Genomic DNA, 20394 nt, shown 5'->3' on the forward strand with positions numbered 1-20394 from the left:
TTAAAGATGTTGGAAAAAGTCCTCTATTTTCATAGGTGTTGTATAGGATGCTGTGATTCGAATTCAGATGATGACTACTTCTAACACAGGTTTTACAAGCAATTTGGCCCCCCCCCAAACACATATTTCACCACCCAGTTCATGTCGTTAATAAACATCACATAAGCACTGACAATGAATGTAGAACCAGCCATAAGCAGCTGGTATGATCATACTAATGGGTACCAGCAATGCTTCAGCCCTGGTATATAAATCTGGTCAACCACATTGGTCCCTTTCTGCCAGGGGCTTCTGGCCTTGTGACTACTTGTCACCTTATTGGTGTTAGGCATTCTTCCATTCAGACTTTCACTTATACTACAGCTGCATTACTGATGCCCACAATACAATGTATTTCAGTATCTGTCTTTTAGGAATCAGTCAGCCCTTCATTACTCCCTAAGCAACAGGTTACCTGGCCCCCCCACAATCATGGGGCATTTCCCTATTTCCAACTTCTAAGCAGGACAGAATTAATCATTATTATCATTTCCTCTTGCATCGACTGGGACATGGACCAATCCAATATCCCTACTTAATTATTCTGGAAATTATTCTGGACTTCTCTATCCCTGTATACCCTATATTCTTGTTCTATAGTCATAGTATGTAGTTGACTATGATTTAAAAGACTAAAGGAGTAATATACCATGGAAAGATGGTGGAGAAACAATAAAACTGTATGAGATAGAGAATTTCATACCTTTATGTTAGAATGGCAAGAACATATTTATAAAGATAAAACATGTATCTAACCAGGTGTTTTGTGTAGCTCTGAAAAAAATACACATTAAAATATATTGATCACATTTTCATAATTCTTTCTAAATATATTGTTCCTTTTCCAAGCCAGTGGTGGATAGTTCATAAAATTTGACATATATACCTTTCTATTACTTGGACCCAGCTCTGCCTCATTTGCAATAAGTGGGCAAAGATTTGTCTGTGAGTCCAATTCAGCTGCGAATGGAGAATGAGAGCCCTATTCTTCCGGATTTAGAGTAGTTTCAGTTCTAGCACACTTACCTCTACAAGCCTGCTGGTGTGTTCACGAAATATTGCAGCATATTCTTTTATTTCTTTTTCCCGGCCATTCTTGGCAGCTTCAATGAGAACCAAAAGTGGGACTGTTGTATCCAAAAAGGAGTCTGACACGTGATCTATAATAGCCTTACGGAGCTGAGAAAAAATAAAAAAATTAGTTTACTTTTTCTCAGGAAATAGTTCATATTATTTCTTATTTTTATAATCCTGGTAATTACAAACCTAATGTTATATATTTTTCACAGTTTCTAAAATCATAATATTTAAGACTGTGTATGAATATCATTTACAAATTTAAAGCCAGCAAAAAGTTCAAGAAAAAAATATCATTGAGCAATAACTCTCTTGCTTTCAAAACATATTTTTTTTAAATTAAATTGTACTTAACCCAGAAGTCAGATTATAAGTGATAGTACAGTATTTTTCCTTCAAAGAAACCGCACTATTATAATGTTTATGCATGTGTACAGACAACATTGTACATCATGTATTTTCATAATTACAAAATTATAGAATGTTTTCTACCTTGTTAGAAGAACTCATGGTAAATTTTGATTAGCTAAATTGTAGACTTCATGGTCATTAAACCAAGTTAGATCACCGATTATGCCAGCTGATAACAGATTAATAGAGCAAGGAGAATAATAAATGAGTTTGATGTCCAATTTTCTCCATTTGCATTAATTGCTCTTGCCCTCACACCTTAAATTATTGAACAAGTATAACATTCTGCTACAATTAGTTCTTTTAAATTAGATTATATGTAAGCTCATAAATGACAATCAGGCAATTACTGTACTCAGCAGATATTTCTGAAATATAAAACTGAATTGGAAAATTAATGCATTGTATTTCTATAATATTGAGTCTTTAAGAATCACAATATCTTGAAATGTTTTATTAACAATGTCAATGACTATGAATAGCTCCAACACATTTGGTCAACCCCCTCACTTAATTTAATAACCTCTGTAATAAAACAAAGATATGAATAGCTATCAGACAGAAAATTTGTAATTTGCCTTCTCTGAAAATTATATTTTTGGGTTTTGTTTTTGTTTTTATTTTATGGCCACACCTGTGGCATGTGGAAGTTCCTAGGCTAGGGGGTGAATTGGAGCTGCAGCTGCAGGGCTACACAACACCAGCAACACCAGATCCAAGCTGCATCTGCAACCTAGCCACAGCTTGTGACAATGCCAGATCCTTAACTCATTGAGTGAGGCCAGGGATCAAACCTGCATCCTCACAGACATTTTGTTGAATCTTAACCTGCTGAGCCACAATAGGAACTCTATTTTAGGGTGTTTTTTAAAACCAGTAGACATTTTTTACAGTTTTAGATTATATGAGAATAATACATTTCAAATTTTTGAAGCAGCTACATGAAAAAAAAACCACACTCTCCTCCTCTAACAATTATAGGATAATAAATCAATGATGGTTATAGATATAGGGGAGAAAAATAACTTTGCTGGTGATAGTGGAGCTTTTTCAAAAGAAGTATGAAATTCTATAGCTACCAACAATTTCACAAAGGCTATAGGAAGATTCTCAAGGAAAGATCTTGCTTGGTATGCAGAAAGGCAAATCACTAATATCAGCTAATCAATATTTCCTGAGCATTTATGAGGACAAGGTGTAGAATGCAAAGTGTTTACAAAGTAAGGGGAAGACCCTGAGTGAATGAACTCTTTGACACGCATAAAGAGTAGACCAGGGAAGTCAGGAAAGAGATCACAAGTTAAGGTTGAGCTGGGAAGTACAAGTTGTGTTAGTTCCAGATACACATGACAAAAGTAGAAAAAAATCTCTCAGAGGGGAGCTGTTTTCAATGACCATATCTCTCCATACATCTATTTATACTTCTTTCATTTGTAACAAGGACATAAAGAAGGAAAGCTAAGAGGAGATTTGCACTAGAGATAATGTGATTGAAAGCCAGCCTACCTATAGGGGGTAATTCAAGACAAGGAGGTGAATAGAATCATATAGAGGGAGGTCCGCATTGAGATGTTCAAGAATAAAATCTTAGAAAATACTACAATTTATGGAAGTCATTAGATGGAAGAAGAGGACCTAAGAAGAGACTGAGATGATGGCCAAGAATCAAAGTGAATGAATAATCAACAGCTAAAAGAGAAACTTCCAAATAACTCTCTGATCGATGCTCTTCAAATGATCTTATTGTACCAAACACAATTATAATACCCATATTATAGATGTGTTGAATCTTTGCTGTGTGTTTGATTTAATTCAATTCAGCAAATATCTCTGAACACCATTTTCTTACATTTATACCAAGGAAATTTTGTGGGAAACATCAAGTTTGGAAACACCTGGTCCCTTATAATCCAGCAGAGGAGAGAAAGTAATTAAATACCACAAAAAAAAAAAAAAAAAAAAAAAAGGAAAACTAGAGACTGACAGCAAAGAAATTTCAAGAAGATAAAAGGGTTCGGAATCTTATTTTAAAGGAAAATTAAAAGAACCAAGACTCCTCTATTGGATTTGAACACTAAGAGGTTATTTGGTGGAAACGTGGGAGCAGAAGTCCTATTGCTGTGGTTTGAAGAGTGAATGGGAGTTAAGAGTAAAGTGGAGACAGAATTAACTCCTGTTTCTAGTAATTCAATTGTGACATGACGAAGTAAGACTTGGTATTACATTGGGACAGAGGTTTAAAGAAGGATCGTTTCCCATATAAAAGACTTTAATGTACCCATCTACATCTAAACTTGGAAAGTCAGACTGTCCTCTCATGCTTTAAAAAATACATTTTGGAGTCCCTGTTGTGTCTCAGTGGGTCGAGAACCTGACATAGTGTCCATGAGGATGCCAGTTCCATTCTTGGCCTTCCTCAGTGGGTTAAGAATCCACTGTTGCCACAAGCTGTGGCATAGGGTGGCAGATACAGGTCCAATTTGATCCCTAGACTGTGAACTTCCATGTGCCACAAGTGTGGCCCTAAAAAGAAAAAAAAAATTAAATAGAAAAAAAATACATTTTACAACTATATAAAAATCAATAGAGATAAAAATAATTACTGTCTTGGATTGCGCCAATTTTTGTAAATACTTGAATAATTATAGCCATCTTCTTCCAGCATTGAATATATTTGTTCTGGCACATGCACCTCTCCTCAGTGGCTCCACCTGTTGTCTTCCCTTCATTTTAATGATATTTATTCCCTTGTCCTTTCTTTATTTCTTCAAGGCATTCAACTATATTTTTCCTACTATTCATTGAGTCCAACATCCCATACACAAATGGTGAGATACATGGCAAAGTTGAGGCTTGAGGTAGAGCTGATTTACTAAATAATTGAGTAAATAAATGAACTCTCTAACTCTTTAAAAAAAAAAACTAAATGAAATTAGGAACACATTTTTTGCTTTTTCCTAAGGCATGCTGCTAACGACATAACATTGTAAATGAGAAAAAGGTATCACGGATGTGTGATAATTATGTTTTGTAGGACAAGACAGAAGGACTGGAAAATGTGCCTTCAAATAAGTTCTATGCCAATATTTTCATAATACTGTTGGAAAATGAGCTGAAATTACCTGACATAAGATAATGTCAAATATAATGAGCAAAACAAATCTTCTGTAGTTGTATATATATTCATTCAATTTAACAAATGTATTTTGATCTTTCTATCGAAGCTAATGGGCAACACATCATTTTAGGCAACTTGAGGAATGCCAGGACAGCAAAGTCAGGGTAAATATTAGGGAATCAGAGATGCACAAAGAGTTTGATGACTATTAAAGAAGTGCAAACAAATAAACAATCTATTGCCATGCTTAACAAGACTTCTGTAAGGATAAGACATTTGTAATTCCATTTAAAAAGGTGAATAGGATGTTAAGAGTTGGAGTTGGGAAGCAAGAAGTATAGCATTCTAGGAATAGAGGTGATCATAAGCAAAGAAAACAGAGGGATCCTCAAGACTTTGCAAGTATCTAGTATGACTGGAACATGGTGGTAAAGATCGAAATAAGATCTCATTATGCACAGTGGAAGTAAAGAAAAGTTTATCAAGTGAAAAAGGATAAAACTGAGACAAAAAGATTAAGAGATGACAGAAGGGAGTGGCTAGAAGTTCCTGACTTGTGCTAGATATGAGTGATGCCTTTAAGAGGTAATATAGTTAGGCAGGGAGATATTTTTTCCCCTTTGAAAGCATCTTAAGCTCATGCAAACAACAAAAAAGCACAATTAATACAATCAACCCATGGCTTTCTCACCAGATTATCTCTTTTACTGATCCCTGATCATTTACCATCATATTCACAGCTATTATAGCCTACATTAGAGGTTTTTTGTCCTTTGTATCCCATTCATTGGACCAGTCCCTGATTTCAACTGTTGCCATGGAGACAATTCCAAGTCCTCCCAAAACATCCCACCTCTAGGGCATTCAATGTTTTTGTTTGTTTGGTTTTGGTTTCTGGATTTTTTTGGTTATTCTTTTCAAGGTCTGCTCCAAGACTCTATGAGAGTCTCAGCTCAAAAACAAACAGATTGAAAGTTCTGGAGCGTCAACATCACTGGGAGTAACCCTCATCCAGTAGGAAGGGGAGCTACTGGATAAAATACTCAACTTCCATCCATTGGTCAGAAAATTCTGGGGGCATTCTCTCCCTTCTCAGAAATCCTTATGCTCCCATCACCTATAGTGGCGACCACAGTAGCATATCCTTCCCTCCTTTCCTGCCTCTTCTCATATGCTTGATGGTCTCTTACACTTGCTTCTGGGCATCTCCTCTCAAATAAACAACCTGAATAAAGGCCCCAGTCTCGGGATCTACTTTCCAAATAATTCAATATCAAGTAGACATATTTATCTAGTGTTACCAACAGTAACACCAGATAAACTCATGTAGGAAGCAACCAACTCTGATGTCTTCCATAAACTACCCAATGATGATCACACTTTGACATTTATGCTTTGTACACCACTGGGTTTAACCCTGCCATCTCTTGGATTATGCTGACTGTGAAAGAGGAATTATGAGATAGGATGATAAACGAACATAGGTACAAGATACAGAAGACTCTGAATGCAAAGCTAAGTAAATTTCTTCATATGTTCTGACATATTCATAAGTTTTTTTATTTAAATTGTACAGTCATCTATATCCATGTATAATAACAAAGTAGCTTCTATTTTATTCATTTCTATATTATTTTCCTACCCAGTGGAACTCATTCCTTTCACTTGAGTGATTTTCAAAAAACTGTAAAGAAGAACCCAACATGCCAATGTAAAAATAGGACTAACTTACAAGCCACAGCACTCAAATCTGAAGTTTGTGGGAGGACAAGAGGAGTTGGAGGTATTTTCAATAAATACCAGTTTGTGGCCAGGCATGAAAGCTGTCAGGCACAAAACCAAATCGAGGGGCTTTCCATCTTTTCTCACTACAGTTTAATAAAAGACTTTGAGACATCAATTTTTCTATTTCCCACTGATGTAAGTGGTTTGGGATCTCAAATAAAAGAACACATTTCTCTACAATGGAAACCCAAAAGTGAGAGCTGTTTTATGTGAAAACTGGAAGAAAGTCCTGCTCACTCTCTCACCCCCACCAAATGAGGGAAGAAAAAAAAAATGAAACTGTGAGTGTAATAAAAGTGGGAAGAAGAGCAAGTGTTTTATGGTTTCTCAGAGAACTATAAAAACATATATTTGTGTACATTAATGTCATTTTAATTTTAAGTCAAATAGCAAAATATGACTTTCAAAACTCAACTAATAGGAACTAAGTCACCTAAAAATTAATTTTGCATATACCTATTCTGTTAATTTAATGAGATGTATATCTTATGGATACTTAATATTATTTGATGATGAAAGAGAAGAGAAGGAGGTATAAGAGCCTACACCTTTTTTTCTGAGGGTGTCACTGGTGCTACCAGCAAGGAGAAAAGGTGAATATAGCAAATTCATCAACTAAACGAAGTTTTGTTTTCTTTGTTTTCACCAGAATCATGTTTTATTTGATATACCCTGAGTATTTATTTTGGCATTTATGAGATACATGACTCTTTCTCAGTATCTACAAATAAACACAATCATCTGCCTTTAACAAAATGTCTGTTTCAATCCACATAATATAGAAGTGAAATATAGTTGATTGTTTTAATGTTCTAATGAAGTAAAAGAGTTTGAAACACCTTCCTTAAGAATTTCAGTAGGTATGCTGTTATGAAATAAATGATGAGAAAAGAGATTAAAGAAAAAAGAAAACTGAAACAAAAAAGTATAAAAATAATAAGGAAGAAAAAAACTGTATTAACAGTAAAAATCATTGTGTTACACACTAGACATGGTAAAGGTGAACAGTCCATTATCCCTGGCTTCTGGCATAGTGGTTACAAATTTAGGCTAGACTTAAAAGGACCAGATCTCAAACCTGTTAGCAGAGTGATGTTCAGTATACTGACTCACCTAAAAAATTGATACAGTCATACTGTGGCGTTACTTCTTGTGTCAGGACTAAAAACCAATAATGTAAGGGCAACATTAGGTAGCGAGTTATGGAAAGTATTTACTACATGGAAGATGTGGTCATAACTATCTTTTTAAGGATTTAAAATCAGTGTGAAGAAAATTTCACTAAAAAAGGAAAAGACAAGCAGAATACCATTACTGTAAATGCCCCAGGAAGAAAAAGAGTTATTCCAGCTGGTGAAAACGGCAAAAGTTTCATGGGAGAAAGAGCATTTTCCATTAGTCTTGAACTTCCTCAGTCAATTAGGGGTTGGGTATGGGGAGTAAGGGGAACAGGAGAAGCACCAAGTTGAATAATCCATATGTACAAAGATGCACATGTGTCTGGAGGTGGGGTGGGGAGTGGTGGGAAATTTGATAAATAGTAAATAGACTCTAGTCAGAGAACAGGTTACCGTGCTGGTATGGTGAGAAGGAAGAACTGAGGAAGATAGTGAAAGGAGAAGGAACATAAAGAATTATGGGGATTGAGTTGAAACCAAATTACAGGGAATCTGAAACACCATGACAAGGACATTTATTTTTGTTCTCTAGTACAACAGAGGTCCTTGAGCTAGAAAAAACCAATTGCTTATTTGAAAAAAAAAAAAAAAACCCACAAGTCACCTGTGCAATATTCTACCTCATTGCCCCAAAAATGTATAATTCGCTTCTTCTCGCTGTGTCTAAGCAATTTATTTCATTTCTCACAGATGAAGTTCATTGATTCTCTAAGTTAAAGCTGAAATATATCTGCATTTCTGATAGACAAGCCATGAGTAAGCAAAGGGATTAAGATGAATGAGCAAGTCTGGACTTTGCTGATTTTTTACTAAAAACCAACAAATAAACACAGATCTAGAACAAGAAAAGAACATTAAACATTCCAAAGAAAAATACTTTAGGGGTAGATACTTTCTCCTTCCTGTACGAAAAGTGTAAACAAGATGCTTAAAACAAACTGGTTAATAAATTTAGTGGAGTTCCCGTTGTGGCTCAGTGGTTGATGAATCCAACTAAGAACCATGAGGTTGCGGGTTCCATCCCTGGCCTTGCTCAGTGGGTTAAGGATCCAGAATTGCCAATGAGCTGTGGTGTAGGTCGCAGACACAGCTCAGATCTGACATTGCTGTGTCTCTGGTGTAGGCCGACGGCTACAGCTCCAATTAGACCCCTACCTGGGAACCTCCATGTGCTGTGGGTTCGGCCCCAGAAAAGCCCCCCAAAAAAAAAAAATTAGTAAGAGTATGAAGTGGAGATGATTCATGCTTTTGTTTAAAGTTCAAGATTTTTTGGGGGGGTAGGGTGCATGCCCACGGCATGCAGAAATTCCTAGGCCAAGGATGATTAAACCCAAGCCACAGCAGTGATAAATCCTTAACTGGTAGGCCATCAGGGAACTCCTAAACTAGATTTTATTATTGTCACGAGCATAATAATCAGGATGGAAAATGAAGTAACTGGGAGGGCAAGTAAGGATAATGAGAATGAATCATAGCAACTACCTCAACTTGCACTGAAGACCATGGATTCTCCAAAGACCGTTCCTAACAGTCCCATCTTATACACACATGCCACTTTCCCCACAAAAGATAGGGTTTTTACTTGCTCCTATAGACCTGGAACCAGGTTTGTGACTCTTTTGATTTACAACATGTGGAGGAAACAACATATTAGTGATTTTGAAACTTAGGCATTAAGAAGGCCCGTCAGCTTCCATATCTCCTTTTTGGAGTCTTGCACCAATGTGTAAGAAATCCAGGTTCCCCTGCTAGAGACAGAAGCCTCACAAAGAAACCTCAGGAGATTATACAACACATGGAGAGGGGAAAAGAGGAAGCATTGAGCCCTCAAACAGTGAGCCCTGAACCCAGACACCATTTGATCCACCACTAGCCTGGAGACCACAAGTAAATATACTATAGAAATGGACCAGTTGGCCCTCCTATTCCCAGCCAATCCAGGGAATCATAAAACATAATAAAACAGTTGCTATTGTTTGTGGCAGTTTGTTAGGCAGCAATACTTAACCAAATAAAAAGAAGATGTTGACCTGTGAAACCATGGGGGATTTTCATAACCCTGAAACACAGCAGTTCTCTCTGGGCTAGAAACATAGCCTCACTATGAAGAAAAGTATTAGTAATCCCTCCTGCTCTTTCTATATCTCACTGATGACATGAAAATAAAAGTAGGACTGCAAAATGAAATACAAGGTTCCCAGTTAAATCTGAATTTCAAATAAACACAATTATGTCCTATGCAATATTTGTTTGCTGTTAATCTGAAATTCAAATTTAACTGGGCATCCTGGGCTTTGATTTGCTAAATCTGGTAATCCTACACACAGAGGATTGCTTTATTTTTTTTTTTTCATTTTTTAAGAAAAATAATGACTTCAAAACTATGGAGGTATAAATGTACATCAGCTCATTGTGCATAACTTTGTTGAAGACGGTCCAGAGGGATGCGACTGGAATGAAAGACACAATTGTATTTGTGATTAATGTCTCATGTGAGATCCAAACTTGATAAAACTTCAGTAGAGAGAAGGGTCAGGTATGTTATCCCAATGCAGGGAATAAATAGAAGCACTCTTTATGTAGTTGCAAAAATATTACTGTACTGACACATCAACAGAGCAGAGCCATATGTCAAGAGCCTGTTGAACAGGCATGTAAATAACAGCTTAAGTTCAAAGGGTACTACAATAAAAATGTTTTTTAAAAAACTGATATACACATTTGAAATAGGTGGTATAAGCAATGAGATCCTGCTGCATAGAACAGGGAACATGATGATGGATGTGATGGAACATGATGAAGGATAATGTGAGAAAAGCAGTATTTATATATATATATATACATATATATGTATGTATGTATGTATGTATATGACTGGGTCACTTTGCTGTATAGCAGAAATTGACAGAACATTGTAAATCGAGTATAATAGAAAAATAAAAACCTTAAAAAATAGAGTAAAATAAAATGGTTGGTACATACTATAAAGAATAGGGACTCTACCACTCAACACTCATCATTTTAAAAAATGTATTTCACTCTATTTCCTCTTCTTTAAAGTGTAAATAATCATATTCTACCTCAGAGTGGCTATTGAAGTAGATAAGATACATACCCAGAGAAAAGCACAGTTCCCAGTACATAGTAGATACTTGACAATTAGGTAATTTTTTTCAGTTCTATTTTTTTTTTAATTGAAGTGTAGTTGATTTACAATGTTGTGTTAATTACAGGTATAGAGAAAGTGATTCGATTATACATATATATATATATATATATATATATATATATATATATATACACACACATATATTTCTTCTTTTTTTTTCAGATTATTTTCTGTTAGCTCATAGTAACATTTCCAAGTCCTGGGAGGAGCAGATGTAATAGAAATCTGAAGAAGGTAGAGAATAAAAACCCCACAACTAACCAAAAGGACAGACCTGAGGGTGAGAACTCCTGAGTTGGGTGTAGGTTCAATGCCCCTTCTTCCATGGGCAGGATATCTCACCACACTGGCCTGCTTTCTTGTCTACATCATAAGATGGGTTGTACTAAGCTCCTTTCAGCTCTTACATTCTGTGATTTTAAGTGCTCACAGCAGAAATAGAATTCGCCTTAAGGCCATAAAGTTGAGAAATTGGAATTTTCCCAGCCTTAAAAATTGTGCTTTTACATAGCTAATATAACCAGGCTAGGGATTCCTCTTTTATTCCATTTCCAAATCTACTTCTGAATTAAACGATTCCTTAGGCCATTTTACTAAATCTCCCCATTAAAGCACAATAATATATTTCATTAAAACTTATGGTTGACAATAGGAGTCTTGCCAACAGGGATAGGTGTGGGGGAGACAGGGTTTGGGGGTTTGGGATTGGCATAGGCACACTATCATACATGGAATGAATGGTCAATGGGGATCCACTGTATAGCCCAGGGAACTCTACTTAATACTCTGTGATAACCTAGATGGGAAAACAATCTGAAAAATAATGGATACGTGTTTATGTATAACTGAATCTCTTTGTTGTACAGCAAAAATTATCACAACATTGTAAATCAAGTGCACTTCAATAAAACTAAAAAGCTTATGGTTGAAAAGTTTTTGTCCCTCTTTCATGAGGTAACAGTAACTAATTCAAAGTTGGGCATGAAAAAGAATTCTGGTTATTAAATAGGGGAAAGGAATAGAAAGCAAACGTCATTGAAAATAGATGTCTTCATATTTCTGGAGGAAAATTTAACTTGTAGCATAATACTAAACTTCTAAATTATTTAATGAAATCCTTTCTAATCCTATGTTCCTGATGGCCTAAGGTTAGAAATAGCCTTCACATACACAGAAACTAAATTTTTGAAGAATCCTGGAAAGAATTAGAAGGGGAAATTGGTAGTGTCTCTGAATTACGAGCTCTTTGCTCTGATCATTTGGATAATAAACTCAGTTTTTAATGTAACAGAATTAATTTACCAACATTCTCCAAAACCTTACTATGTACCAAGCACTGGAAGGCATTTCATTTACACCTCACAGGTATACTGTGTATTATTCTTCCTATTTTATAGGCTCAGAAAGATGAAATCTGTCCCAAAATCACAGAGCTGATGATTGCAGGGCCAGCATTTGAATGTAACTGCCTGATATTAACTGCCTGATATGTAACTGCCTTTCTTCTATTTTACATTTGCCACAAAAAGGTTAAGGTGTGTAAATGTGGAAAGTATATATTTATTATTCTTATTTTGTGTTCTAAATTAACTCAAAAAGAAAAAATAAAAATGTCTCTTCTGCTTGGTTCATATTTCTCTCCTCCCTTACCTGTCTGCGAAGGTCTCTTGTCTTCTTGCACATGTTTTCTATTGCGATATTCAGGGTATTACTTCTTTCCTTTTTTCCAGTCTGCAAGGGAGGAAAACAACAACAACAACAATGTCATAAGCAATGGTATTGAATTACTCTTTATCACTTAGCAGTTTGCTTTCTAAATTTCCTGAAAATAACAGCTTGAAAATTCAAGAATAGGCTTCAAAACTGGTATGATAGTGCATATGATTCATGAGTATTTCACAAATGGTGATTAAAGTTCACATTGTTTTCTTCTTTATATTTCTGTAATATTTCTGATACAGGGTTGGGCTGCATTCATTGTGGTGGTAGGCAGACCATTATCTCCAAGATAGTCTAATCTTCATTCTTAACAAGGCGACTCTTTAACTGCTAAAAATGCAATTAGCTTAAAAGCATTAGATGCCCAATTTGTCAACTTCTGTGGGAGTTTCTGAAGTCATTTTCATGGTGTATTGTGTAAGTTATGCAGAACCATATTGGAGTTTTGCTAAACACTCAATAAAATATGCAGTGCAAATTCATACAATTTGCAAAAGTTGACCACAATTTTAGCTGACAATATTCCAAGAACAAATTGTTTCAAGTAAAAACTGGACGCTGTTTTTGGCTCTTTGAGATAATTTGTGCAGTACCTTTTCATTCTTTAAGCAGAACAGTTCTCTCTGTTACATCCTTAACCTACATCTGTAGGCTATTTAGCACACAGAGAGTCACCTTGGTTGGTATTTTCCACATATTACTTTTGTGGGAGACAACTGAATTGAATCTAATCATACTTCTTCCAGTGATATCTTATATAAAAGAGATTGAAAAAAATCATTATGTGATTCACCTCTAGGAATATTGCTACTATTTAAAATAATAAACTGAAAAGAACTCTTGAGAGGAGACCTTGAAAATCAGCAAGGCAAGTTCAAGCATCTGATAACCTGAGGCGGGGTTACAGTATGGAATCTGAAGAAGGACACTGAAATGAACTGTAGCCCATTGGGTGGCGTGCCATATATTACTCCCAGTCACTCAGCCCACACCTTTAAACGGGAAGGCTCCTTTACAAGATGTTCAAGACTATCTATACTCCACCCTCATCTATCTTTTCAGTCCTATCTTCTGCTACTTCTTTTCAAGTACTATCCTTTACAGTAATGATATTTCTACACATTTCTCTCTCTCCTCTCATCTTACCTATAATGTACCTTTGACTGAAAGAAGTGTCTTCCCATGTAACTCCCTATTAAAATCGTACCTGTTTCTCTATGGTTTCCGCAAAGCATTCTCTACCTCCCAACAACTCTGCTCACAAGTCAATCCTCACCTCTCCTTGTTCCAATAGTATTTTGAAAATTTCCCAAAATATTCATTCTGTTTCTGTATGTGTTCATTGCACTTATAATACTATTAGAATCTTCATGTTAGCAAGTATATTTTATTTGTTTTTATTCCTGATAGTGACTTGTATAGAACTTATTAAATAGTGTTGACTTGTTTATAAATGAACAACTTGATTCAAAACACAACATAGTTTTATTAAGGACCTGCAGATTCTTGAAGAGATTTTAGCATTTTCTCACCAAGGCACAGCTAAAATCCTCTGTTAACTGAGGTTGTTGGTACCCACCTAAACTTCAGCTAGACCTAGTTTTTCTCAGCGGTAGCATCACTGATATTGATTGGAAAATCACCATCATTTGAGCGCTTTCTGTACATGGCAAAATGTTTCACATCCACAGACCCCTATCTACTAAATTCCAATAACAACACCTAGGCACAATGAGAGCTAAAAAGTGGCCCCACCCATTTCCAGATACCTCCTAGGGGGAACACAGCAGAGGGGTGTCAAGTCCTTCACCACCTTTTTTTTATGAGAGTGAAAATGCACTGTGTGTATGATGGAGACTGAGTCTAGTAAAGGAAGAGGGGAGAAGAGGGAGAAAAGAAGCAAGAAATAAAATTCTGCATGTCAGAGAAATAAAGCAACAGTGATAATTACTCAGAATGCCACCGATACACAATGGGCTATAAGACAGTTTCTAATTTTACTTTATCCTCCACTCATGCAGCATTAGCTCTTGGTTGTCTCTTTCCATAGTCAAAAGGGGGCAGGAGTAGAACAAAGAGAAACTTCCCACTTACAACACACACAGAGCATCAGGAATAACAGGAAAGACGTGTTGTGTTGGTTCTAAAAACTCACTAGCTTCTGTGATGTGATTCATCAGAACAATGAAACGATGTCAACCTTCTCAGAGCTAACAGCAAAACTTTAATGAAGGATGACAGGGGGTGACAGCAGGAAGAGATTCAATAAGGACTATAAAGATGATTTCCTAATCTCTACCCAGTTTAACCTTAGTTTAAAGGTCTCACTGGGTCAAAGATATTTTATTCTCCAGGTAATAAAAAACAGTCGCTCTCATTTCAAGTATAGAGTTTTCCCTGCTTTCTTCCATCTCTCCCCTTCCCCCTCCCCTTTTCTTCTTTATCTCCAGCTTTTTATTGGGTCCTTGCTCTATTTATCTAGATTTATTTGGCTTCAGTCAAGCCATTTTATGCATCTTTATTCCTTTTGCATGGCATAAAAATAAATAAAGCAAGGAGAAATAGCCCCAGCCTGCTTAAAAGCCCCCATTCCTTCCATTTTCAAAGACTTAACAAATCATCAGGCAATGAGCTAGGACTCTGTGTGCTGAGGTGAGGGACACAAAGGGCAGGATGTTAAAACATAACCATGGATAACAGTCAAAGCCTGCCTACATTCTAGGTGCTCGGAAGAGAAGACGCTCCTCAAAGGAAACCTTAACAGACACCGTTGTTAGGTCAGCACAGCCCTGCTAATGGAAAAGGTACCACTTACAGTAAAGTGCCAGGAAAAACTCAGAAAACACAGCACAGATCAGCACTGTATGTGGAAAGCAATCACATTTTTCATCAGTAAATATACTGCCAGGAAAGACTATATTAAAAGAACACTTCTAAGCAGAGATTTTATTCAATGAAATGTCATTAAAATTATTACTGCATATCATAAATACCAGCCCAGTGTGATCTCAGATTATAAATCTTAACTATGAGTCTTTCCATCAAGTCTGCCTCGCCATCTCTCCCATATAATTATCACAGTTAACTGCACTCTCTCATGTGTTTCCCTTCAAGCTGCCCACACATTTGGAAAAAGTCTCTTTATAAATAAACTCTCCTTGAGTTATCTGAATTTAAGCATTCCATCTGTTTCCTGTTGGGACCCTCCTAGGGAGAACTCCCTAACACTGAGTTGTCCAACATGATAGTGATCAGTCATATGTGGCTATTTACATGGAAATGGAAATTAATTAAAATTAAACAATGTTAAAAATTCAATTCCTCAGTTCCTTAATTCAAAATGAGCAATAGCCACATGTGTTCAGTGGCTACTACACTGAACAGCACAGATACAGAATATTTATCTCATCTTAAAAAGATGTGGAATTCTCTGGCAGCATAGTGGTTAAGAATCTGGCATCACTGTTGTAGCCTGAATCACTGCTGTGGCACAGGTTCGATCCCTGGCCCAGGAACTTCCTTCCACATGCCACAAGTACAGCCAAAGGGGGGGGAAAAAAGGATGTATTGAACAGCACTGTTCTAAAATTTATCTTTGTATATTCAAATGTATAATGAGTTCCTACTTTTACACAAGTCACTTTCATTTGAGAATAAAATAGAAACAAACAAAAAATTCCCAACCCTCAAGCTGTTTAGTAAGGAAATCTGAGATCTAATTCTGTCCTTTTTTTGTTCTAAAACTCTACCCTGTATTCCTATTGCTACTGGGATTAAAAACTAACTCTCGATCATCTTGCTTAAGGCCCTACAAGATCTACTCCCATATTTACTTATTGAACACGAATGAGATACCTTAATGGGTACTTTATTTTCTAGGCAGTACAGCCACAACTCTGAGCAGGTGAGTGACACAAAGAGACCTTTATTTCAAACACATCAGTCTGGCTGGATGGAGCCAGCACAATGTAATTGAGGAGATTAAGAATAGAGACACACATGAAGAGTTAGATAGTTGCAGCAACAGTCCACTAGAGAGAAGAAAAGTGTGAAAATGAATGCAGTGGCAGTCAGGATGAGGGAACGAGACTTAAGGAGTCCGAAAGGGTAAAGTGGGTAGGATGACAACCGGCAGAGCTGAGGGTGAAGAAACGAAAAATCCCTCTCACTAGACTCTATGGTACTTGAAGGAGAGAAATTTCTTACATGGGATTTGTTCCTCATAGCATCTAAAACTGCTTTGCACAAAGTAGAAGCTCAAGTCATTTGTAGAATAAATAGAGAAAAGAAAGACTGGATAATCTTTGGCAAACCCCCTAACATTTCTAGACCTTCCACACCCACAAAATGAAGATTTCCCCTAAATTGTTCCTATATTACCAAATTTAAAATTCTATAAAAGGCCCATGTTCTCTTTAAAAAGTAATTATAGAATAATATGTTACTTTTATTGTACAGTTTCTTGCATAAACAGATGTTAAAAATGTGTTGGAAACATACACACATAATATAAATCTGCAATGGTACAAATAAGACATTTGAACTAGGAAAGCCATGATGATGACTGCACAAAAACTATGAAGTTACTAAGAGATGAGGTTTAAAGCAAATGACAATTTATCTAACTCATAGTCAAAAGAAAATGTTAGTGCAGAGAGGAGTCATGTATGGAGTTTAAAAAGTAAGAAAAAATGTTTTTTGTTGTTTTGTCATGTTTTCTTTCTTTTTTTTTTAATGTGTGCCATTTTATTCAACCTTTTAAAATGACACATTTCCCTTTAAACAGGAAATCTTTATTTCATGGTAAAGATGAATTATGATATCCTTAAATTAGTTCCTCTCTGCAGAAATAGCTTTTAAAAATATTTTATGCTTAACACACAGCAGAGCAGAGATTCCAGTTTATATTTTTCAGACATGAAAGACATACAAATAGATAAGCATAAAAAAATGAATTCTCTTCCAGACTGCCACTCTGCTGAATGGCATGATATTAACATGGTATCCTAAATAATCTTCCTGAAGCGAGGTTTGTGCTCTGAAAATGAAATTAAAACAAACAAAAAATTAACATTGAAACTTAAAATGAGGAGGTTTTTAAAAATAACTCTTGAAGAACAAAACGACTTTGCTATAAGGGAAAAAGGCTGAAAATGGCAAGTGTCTTGAACTTTCATACAGTTTGGGAAAGTAGGAAGCTTTCTGCTCTTGGTGTAGTTGCCTGCTGTCATAGAGCTGGAAGTCCTTGAGGGGGAGCCAATTTTGCCAAATATCTACCACAGCTGTTTTCCATATATCTTCTCAAATGCCATTCACCAACAACTCGACATATTTGCACATGAAGATACTGACGCTCAGGAAGTTTAAATACTTACCCCAAGAGGAAATAGAGGAGGTGATAGGATCAAATTGAGCTAAGTTCTAATCTCATGTTTTATCTACTCTACTTGAATGAGCTGTAAACCCAAATAATTTATTTATTTTTAATTTTTTAAGATTTTTTTTTTGGATGCACTTTCAGTATATGAAAGTTCTTGGGCCAGGGATCAAAGTATTCTATATAAATTTATATCTTAAAAATAATGAGCAGAGTAGCATAGAAGTTTGTGGAGTCAGAGAAAATTGTTTGAATCTGTGCTCCATCACTTGACGGCTATGTGTCCTTGGATGAGTTAATTAACCTCTCCGTATTTTCCTTTTCTTACCTCTAAAATGAAGATAATATAGCAACCACATCATAGAGTTACTAGAAGGAATCCAGAAATATAGGGTATACAAGTTCTAGCAAATAGTAAGGCTCAAGGCAGGTTAAGCAGTTGTCACCGTACTTATCAACAGTGTCACCACTGTTACCAACGCTTGCTTTTCCAGAACTACACTAGCCTGCTGCTTTCCCTATGCTTTTCCAGATACTAAGCCTTTATGCTGGGATGCCCTGATCAGTTCTTATTCAACAGGAAAATTCTTCATTCAGAACTCTAACTCAGTCCAAGCAGCTAATCATTTTTTCCTGATTCTCCTCAACCTAAACACTACAATAATAAAGTAAGATATAAAAACTAAACCCCCTCTCATTTTCATTTCCCCTAATTTTTCTGCATATTTCAATTATACTACCTGTGAAGCTTCTTGTCATCTTTTATTTACATTCTGACACAATTTTTATATCATTAAGTCTATAATTTTTATATCACTTCAGAGCTTGGCACTCAATTAATAGCTGCAGATGAGATACATAAAGAGAAAAGCGATTAACCACACTTTTATTAATAGTAAATAATATTCAGATGTTTTATTAATAAAAACATTTTTATCTTTTAAATGAAACTAGCAATTATCCCAATAGCTGTCAGATATTCCACTCAATCGGTGTTTTTATTCAAATAGTGTTATCATTATTCTCTACAAAAAGGTAAAACAAATTTGGCATGAGGATTAAACTAATGCGTGGATCAGAAAATGAGAGTTCTGAAATAAGCAATCTGGGTGACCTTAACTAAGTTGAAACACCTCTCTTGTTCTCTTCTCTATCTGTGAAAGGAGGTCACTAAACGACCTCCAGAGTCCCTCCTAGCTCTAAGAACAAGTGGTTCTAGGGTTCTCTGTTGATGTATAGTCTAGTAAGTATCCAGTCAAGCACAGAGAACGTAACACTTCACTGTTTATATGTGTTCTCAGACCAGTTATCTTATGCCAGATCCTGTGATTTCAACTGATATTCCCCAAGCATGAAAGAAATACTCTTCAGTTTGTACTGTAGTAACATCAAATCATTTTACTGGTGATGTTACTCACTTCCTTTGAATCTCAGACATGGGTGTAAACCATGGCCTTCCCTTTTAATGACGTTGCCATTGAAAATCAATCTTACATACAGGCAAGTGCAGATGCAAAGATTTACCCCAGTTACCAAAACGTAACTTTAAAAGTGACTGGAGGAGTTCCCGTGTGGCTCAGGGGTTGAGGACTTGGTGCTGTCACCACAGCGGCTCAGGTCACTGCTTTGGCACATGTTTGATCCCTGGCTCAGGAGTTTATGCATGTCACAGGCACAGACAAAATCAGAAACAGTAAAATTATTCTCACTTCAAGCTGTTTTGTGATAACTTGCCTCGATCTCTGCCTCTCATTTTTCCTCTCCTGCTACTAGAGTTTTTTGACCCCCACGAAAGACCAGCAAACTCTGGAACTGACACTGTCCTTAATAATAAGAAATTGAAAAGACAGAGTTTACTAATTTCAATGATTCAGCATTAAACTAAACTTGCTGTGACTCCTGTTCTAATGGATTTTTCAGATCTTGCCAGCTCCTAGGTCAGTGACTATTTCTATAAATCATGCTATGGTTACAATGAAATAAAAGAAATATGTTCAGAATTAAAAGTTTTCTTAGGTTCAGAGCAGAATCCAAAGATATTGTGTACATTAATTGTACCTAAATGTATGTCTCAGGATCATGCATTGAAAATACAAAATAGAGGTAATCTATTTAACAATAAGAACTATCTAATCTGAGAGTATTTCCATTTTTATGTTTATGTCTTTTTAAAGTTTTGGTCATTTCTTTTATAAAATGTTGGCTGTATTTAATGGCACATAATATTTTTAGTTGACAGCAAAATAATAGAAAACCTTTGGCCAGTCTCATAGGGTGTGTGTGTGTGTGTGTGTGTGTGTGTGTGTGTACACCCACGTACATGTGTGTGCATGCATGTGCTTTGGTTTTATTTCTGTTTAAATAAATAAAATAGCTTTGAGAATCATTGTTTTAAAACAATGAAATTAGAAATCTGCCTAATATCACAATCAAAATTCAGCTAGTTATGCTATTGGCATTTAAACAGAGATAAAAATAATAATTTCTAGTCTATGGCCATACCACCCTGAACATGCCCAAT

At 35.9% G+C, this 20394-nt stretch overlaps 1 protein-coding gene across 5 annotated transcripts in view; it reads right to left on the minus strand.

The window, feature by feature from the left end:
- The window catches only part of CTNNA3 (catenin alpha 3), a 1780789-nt gene that overhangs the window by 817830 nt on the left and 942565 nt on the right, over nt 1–20394 (minus strand). For all 5 annotated transcript variants that reach the window (XM_021074380.2, XM_084997062.1, XM_021074383.2 and 2 more), the window contains 2 exons: nt 12428–12508; nt 1066–1218 (listed from right to left, as the gene is read on the minus strand). In XM_021074380.2, the coding sequence (XP_020930039.2) occupies nt 1066–1218; nt 12428–12508 (234 nt within the window). The remainder of the gene's footprint in view (nt 1–1065; nt 1219–12427; nt 12509–20394) is intronic.

This window comes from Sus scrofa, chromosome 14 (genome assembly GCF_054392235.1).
Source record: "Sus scrofa isolate SSC_HxYL_T2T_F1_AM1 chromosome 14, Sscrofa_HxYL_maternal_Yorkshire_Landrace_v2.0, whole genome shotgun sequence".
In the NCBI taxonomy this organism is placed as follows: domain Eukaryota; kingdom Metazoa; phylum Chordata; class Mammalia; order Artiodactyla; family Suidae; genus Sus; species Sus scrofa.